Here is a 6,598-nt window from a genome sequence, read left to right on the forward strand (position 1 = left end):
CTCTAATCATGAATTGAAGTGTTTCACTACAGCACCACTTCATTCAGGTAAAATGTTAGTATGATGTTGTACCATTCAGACATGACGGCATATGGGTTGTGTCATTGAAGTTAAAGTCATTCGAAGCTCCTCACAAAGTTTTAGATTGATGCTTGGCAATGGATATTTATAAGTTCCTTTCTTGATGCAAAAGTGTAACACTGGTGCTTAATTGTTGATAAAAATTATAATTTTCATTACTTCAATGTGTTTGCAGAAATTGGCAAGTTATGTACTGTTGTCTTTTGATATAAATATCAGCATATGTATTATGGGAAAGTTTTTATCAAAAATCACACCTACTTCAAATCCAAGTAGCTCTCTTCAATCTGCTAACAACAAAGTTTCTCGAAAAGTGTTATACAGACGCATGCAGAGTCCCAGAGCATTTTATCAAAGAAGAACTATAACACGTTTTGATTTTTATAAAGGGATTCTTACTTACGGCAGTTGTTTTTTTGTTGCTTGGATCATATACATGTAAGATATATTTAAACTGTATCTGCAGACAGGATGCCACTGTTTTGACCTCTAGGTCTCCTCAGTGCAGTGAATCGTATGCTAGATAGGAACGCCTTATCACTATATAAGTAATGCAGTGTCGTGATTTTTCCATTTGTGGTACGCAAGGAACATGATTTGGGTACTTTTACCCATCTTGCCAAAGTCCTCAAACTGGTGGAGTGGTGAGCTATGCTCTATGATTTAATGTCATGGTAGTTCCCTGGTGACGTACATCCACAAGCCATGCCAATATGCAAGCATTAAATCTGACTGGAATTCGTTCCGCTACACTTAGTCTGCTGATACATCAGTCGTTTATATAAATTTTTGTGGTACTCTTGTGCTATTTTTCCATACTAATATTCGACTAGATTTTAGGCGCTGGTGTGACTCTTTGGGTGTGCGCTTGAGCAGCTCACTTTTAGGACTGTTTCTATTCAGCGGCACCTAGTGAATGGAATAATTCTCCGGCAACGCCCTGCATCAAGAGCCTCTACAAGTATGCAAAACTACCTGGAATAACCTATCAAGGGTTTGTCAGTCCGAGGATAAAAATTTAAAATCCAAACCAAAAGTTTTGCAGCGTTGTAACATTCAGTGATCACACTTTTTTCAATTATGATGTGCTTTATAAAAGTTTCTAACAAAGTTTTATTAAATTTACGTAAAGTAAACCTACATTGCTTCATTTGTGATACGTTGTTGACCAGCATGTGGAAATGATGTCTATCTTAAACTAGCCCACAGAATAAAAAAGCTACTGATCCTTTTGTAGCCCAAAAAGGGTAAAAAATAAACTCTGGTAAGAGGTGTTGCATATTAGATTAGTGTAGCATAAATGGCATGTATAACGTAATTGACATTACATGATTATTGAATTGATCAACCATCATGAAATGATGCTCGCTATTTCTTTTCAGGCGAGGTGACACACAAATTTCAACAACCTTTTCTAGACAGCTTGACCAATCTATTTATGAACAAATTAAGACACGACTGGTGTCAACCAAGCAGGTAGGCCTACAATAGATGAGTCTCTTTTAAAATACTCTCGGAATGCGCAGTATTAAGGTATTTTTTTCCAATTTTTTTGGGGTGAGGTTCCCACTCACATATGCAAAAGTACTTACTTGCCCCCCTCCAAAATGTTTGTGCTGGCTACGGTCCTGGACCCTGGTCCTTTCCATACACTTTTGTTTTGGCACCTTTTCCATTCATTGGGCTGCTGATAACATCACATATTGTAGCTGGTACTTGTCGAAAAATGCTCTTTGGCATAATAAATGTATTTAATGAAAGGTGGTGCGATATATTCAACGTCTGCCGATTATGTTGTTGGCTAAGGAAAAGATTCAGAAATTGATGCCTTGATTGAACGTTTAATAATTAATATGCTAATATGTAGACAACTTATTGAAATAGAATGAGATTTAATTAAGTCAATTCAGTAAAAGCTTTTGTCTAAATTAAAATCAAAGCATTGGTGCAATAATATTTAGGTACAATTTTGGTAAAGAGGGCACTTTCTTCAACCACAGACATATACAACCAAGCAACCACACGGCATTTAACATAATCCATTAAAATTGAACATAAACTATAAGCTACAAACGTTTTCGGCCATACACACGTTAGCCCTTATCAAGTAACAAAAAAATAACTGCTTGTCATATCTACACTGAAAATGAATAACTGATCTAAACACTGAACTGAAAAAAACGAAATGCAAAGTGAAACGGCATAGCATAGGAGAAAGGCACATCACATGGCGTTTAAATTACACGAGGCAAAAGACGCAATACTTGTGTTCAAATGTCGTGTACAAGTTCACTTGTTCGCATGACGCGAATTGTACATACATCGGTATGTCTACGCGGTATTTGGCCACGAGAGTGAGAGAGCACTTAGATTGAACTAATTTGAACAAGCAAAGTGCCATTAAAGATCACATATTCGATTGCCAAACATGTTCTAATAACAAACCATCCTTGGAGTCGTTTAGAATTATGCGTAAATGTTCCACCGAATTCGACACTAAAATCCACGAGGCTTTGCTAATAAAATCATACAATCCTCGCCTCAATACACAGTTGTTTGCCTCAGGTGCTTCTTATTTACTCAACGTCTTTTCTTGATACGTCATATGATGCATCTTTGCCTCGTGTAATTTAAACGCCATGTGATGTGCCTTTCTCCTATGCTATGCCGTTTCATTTTGCATTTCGTTTTTTCAATTCAGTGTTTAGATCAGTTATTCATTTTCAGTGTAGATATGATAAGCAGTTATTTTTTTGTTACTTGATAAGGGCTAACGTGTGTATGGCCGAAAACGTTTGTAGCTTATAGTTTATGTTCAATTTTAATGGATTATGTTAAATGCCGTGTGGTTGCTTGGTTGTATATGTCTGTGGTAATATTTAGGTTATTTCAAAAATGACATATCTACGTTTTGGTGTTTTTTCTAGAATACAGTCAAAAAGACTTCTGAAACTGAAGAATAGTCAACTATGAAAAAACATAAAAATGTGTTGAAGATGATTCACATTTGTCAAAGTAAGCTTTGGTTTTACTTACGTTAAAGTGATTGTACTTTAATCGCACGGATGCAGGTTGTTCTAAGCTTGGGAAATCAATCATTGCAGTCAATGTGCATCTTACATTCTGTGCTCACGTTAACCTGCTTTCGAAACAGTCTACATGTGGTCTATCTTAGTTTGGACAATTATTTTTTTTAGTCAATAACAGAACAAATGTGTTTTTTCTTTGCATGAACCTTTTTTACCAGTAGACAGGGCCTCTGAGAGAAATTTTCACTAGGGGTACGAAGAGTCACTCCGGGCCCCTTTGTCTTGGGCAAAACGGGTGATATTCGCTTAGGCGTATTGCACACCATACAAAATTTTACTACAGAATTGCACATCTGTGCGCAATGGTACCCGGTCGTTTGGTCGACAGGACGTTAGGTCGACAGAACGATTCATTTTAGAGTTAGGGTTAGTTAACTAACCTTAACCCTAACTCTAACCCTAAAATATATCGTTCTGTCGACCTAACGTCCTGTCGACCAAATGTCTTGTCGACCAAACGTCCTGTCGACCAAATGTCTGTCGACCAAACGACCGTACACCGTGCGCAATAATAGTATCAGGCTGCAATAAAACTATTATTTAGTGTTTTGTGTTGTGCATATCATGTGATCTATTCCTTGCCAATTTGTGTATCCTGCATTGAATTCGTGTGTCCGTTGTTGATGGTGCTGTTGAGAGGTGTCGCTAGTACAGCTTTAATATAAAAATTTCAAACTGATTTATTTGTTTCTCTTAGATGTAGCCTATAATTATTTCTGATGAGGACACTTTGTGGTGTCGAAAACGTTGGATAGTTTTTTCTTGTTTTTTTTTGTGTTTTTATTTAAAAATGTTAAATCTGTTAACGTTACTGAGTGTTACATGTATTTGGTACAAGTCAAGCACTCTACCAAGGTTCAAACATAACATCTTGTTAAAAAACAATCAAATTAATCATCTGACCAATAACCTTTTTTCATTAACTTTTGCATTCACATGCCACAAGAGGTGAACGAAGTCGTTTTTTTTACTCCGGCTCAGCTTCTGCTCCGAAAGTATTGACTCCGGCTCCTGCTTTAACTCCGAAGTTTATTTGAAGTGAAATAAGCGTGAAACTACCTTTTTCAAATAGTTTTAAAAAAAACCAAAAGACCCGGGCTTTTCTCAAAACTGCTTTTGCTACATTGTACCCACCCCCCCTCCAGACAGGAGAGTAACCAACTTTTATGATTTAATTTAGGGTGCTTTTAACAGAACATTTTTGCACATAAAGCATTAAATCACCAGTTTGGGTTCCTAATTTGCTCGCAATGCACTCAATTACCTTTCCGGGCCCTTTTGCTACTCTACGGGCCCCCCAGGACTAATTTTTATGCTTGAATTTAGTCGTTTAGGATGGTTTTAACCAACAATTTTAAGCGTAAACTATAAAATCACAATTTCGGGCCCCCCAACAAACACAGGCCAGGGCCCTCAAGGGTACGCCGTACCCTCCGTACCCCCCTCTCATAGGCCTTGCCAGTAGATCGAGGGATTCTGCCTTATACCAACCTTGATGCAGTGGCTAAGACCCGAGCTGGATGTCAGGGCAGGTGTCGACCTGTCATTTGCGTGATGCAAGCCTGACATACATCGGTATGTCAACAAGACATTTATCGACTAGAGCTGGGGAACACCTCAATTTGAATTCTGTACAGAAAAGCGCAATTAAAGATCACATTTTCTCATGTACAGAATGTCAAAACAACGTTTCTATCAAGCAATTTGAGATCATGTCCAGAGGCAGGTCTGGGTATCAAACTAAGATCTTGGAAGCCTTGTACATAAAACGTCACAATCCACTTTTGAACAGACAATTGTATGCTTGCGGCTCGTCTTTCTTGCTGTCTGTATTGTAAAATTAGTTTTTTCGCACCTTGCCTTTCTACCATATCTGTGATCTGTTTAACACCTTTTGATGCAGTTGCCTTTGATTCTCGTGGAGCCTATCGTTGAGTTTGAGCTAGTCAGAAGTACTGTGCAGTTTTTGTCTTTTTCTGTTATAGATTTAGTTAACCATTGTATTTTATTCAGATGTAGTTAAGTTGTATGTATATTATTCCTGAAGAGGACATCTTGTGATGTCGAAAACGTTCGATACTTAATTTGTTGCGTAGTTTTGTGTTTCTATATGTAATAAACTTGAAGATGTTAAACTTGATCACGTTACTCGGCTTCGTATGCCTAATCCCAATTAGTGGAAAGAATTGAAATTTGAACATGATGAATTTTTAGCTTTGTACTAACCTAAACTTTTGTGTATGTCAAGTTGTGTATTAGCACTCGTTTGCATATTTACTGAATAGCTTCACAGCTCGCATTTGCTCAGTGGACAAGTAGCATTTAAATATAGTCTGATTGTTTTGTTTTTTGTGCGAAAAACGAACGTCAGTAATCAGTCTTTCGCAACAATTAGGTTAATGGGCATTCTAATAAATTTACCGTTTCCGCGCTTTGCAGTCCACTGGTATGGCAACTTTTCAATGTACTCTTAGGTATACTTTAGGAGTTCTGCTAGAAGGAAACAATTAAAGGTTTTACCGCACATCAACATTAAAAGTCTTTTTGCAATGCAGGCGCTGATAAAGATAAGAACACCATGGTGCAAACTGTGCAATGCAACCATTAAAGACAAAACAAGCAAACAAGAGATCATCAAAAAAACAAAAAAAAAACGATTTCAATTACTTCGCTTCATTGACAGCACAATGTTTGCTGGCAAATTGAGAGAAGTTGCATTGTTCATGAACTTTAATGGCGTTGGTTTATTGAAATCACGCACCACGTCACAAACAAAGGTGGTAAATCTTTCCGTTTGTTCTTCTTGACATTATTCGTAACTGTATTTTCGTGGTTTTGTTTAATTGGAACTTGAGTGGAATTAATGTGTTTAGTTTACTGTAGCCTATAGTCAGTTATTCGTGTTGCATTATGTTATTCTTTATGACCTCATAGCCTACTTGAGGCTTTGGTCTGAAACTTTCAGAAATGTTCAGTAGCAAATGATCGTTAAACTTAGATGGTTCAATAAAAAAATGCAAATAATTTTTGTTGTTAGGCCTACTGTTGATAAAACAGAATTCCTTTCACATGTCTTGAAGTGACAAAAAGCAGTAACGAGTGAAATGCATCAGAGTTGGATCAAGCTCAATCCATTGCAACTTCAGCTATCAATTTAAAATTTTTATTGAAACCCTCCTGTTATTCCAAAAATAGGGAAAACAAGTAACTGCAAGGAAACTATTTTTAGATTGTGCGAATGAAAAAAATTTTCCCCCCGTTAGCTCAGTGGTTAAGCACCCAACTCAAGATCAAGCGGCGCTAGTTCGGCTCTCGGGGTGTGCGCTTGAGAAACGCATATCAGGATTGCTCTCCATTCAGAGGCAACTGCTATGGATGGAATAAATCCCAACTATAGGAAACCTCAGTTTCGGTAACCCGCTCTCCGT

At 37.4% G+C, this 6,598-nt stretch overlaps 1 protein-coding gene across 2 annotated transcripts; it reads left to right on the forward strand.

Annotated features, from left to right (window-relative positions):
• Nucleotides 1–260: 260 nt before the first annotated feature.
• On the forward strand, nt 261–6,188 carry LOC145778456 (uncharacterized). Of its 2 annotated transcripts, none has more exons than XM_082589937.1 (4): nt 261–519; nt 1,464–1,557; nt 3,009–3,096; nt 5,726–6,188. In XM_082589937.1, exons 1-3 carry the CDS (start codon nt 311–313, stop codon nt 3,042–3,044), a joined length of 339 nt encoding a protein of 112 aa, XP_082446063.1. In that variant the 5' UTR covers nt 261–310; the 3' UTR covers nt 3,045–3,096; nt 5,726–6,188. The 2 variants fall into 2 exon arrangements, with proteins under 2 accessions (XP_082446063.1, XP_082446071.1); XM_082589945.1 differs by lacking the exon at nt 261–519 and adding an exon at nt 555–725.
• The last annotated feature ends 410 nt before the right edge of the window (nt 6,189–6,598 follow it).

The sequence above is a fragment of the Aplidium turbinatum genome, chromosome 1, assembly GCF_918807975.1.
Source record: "Aplidium turbinatum chromosome 1, kaAplTurb1.1, whole genome shotgun sequence".
Lineage (NCBI taxonomy): Eukaryota > Metazoa > Chordata > Ascidiacea > Aplousobranchia > Polyclinidae > Aplidium > Aplidium turbinatum.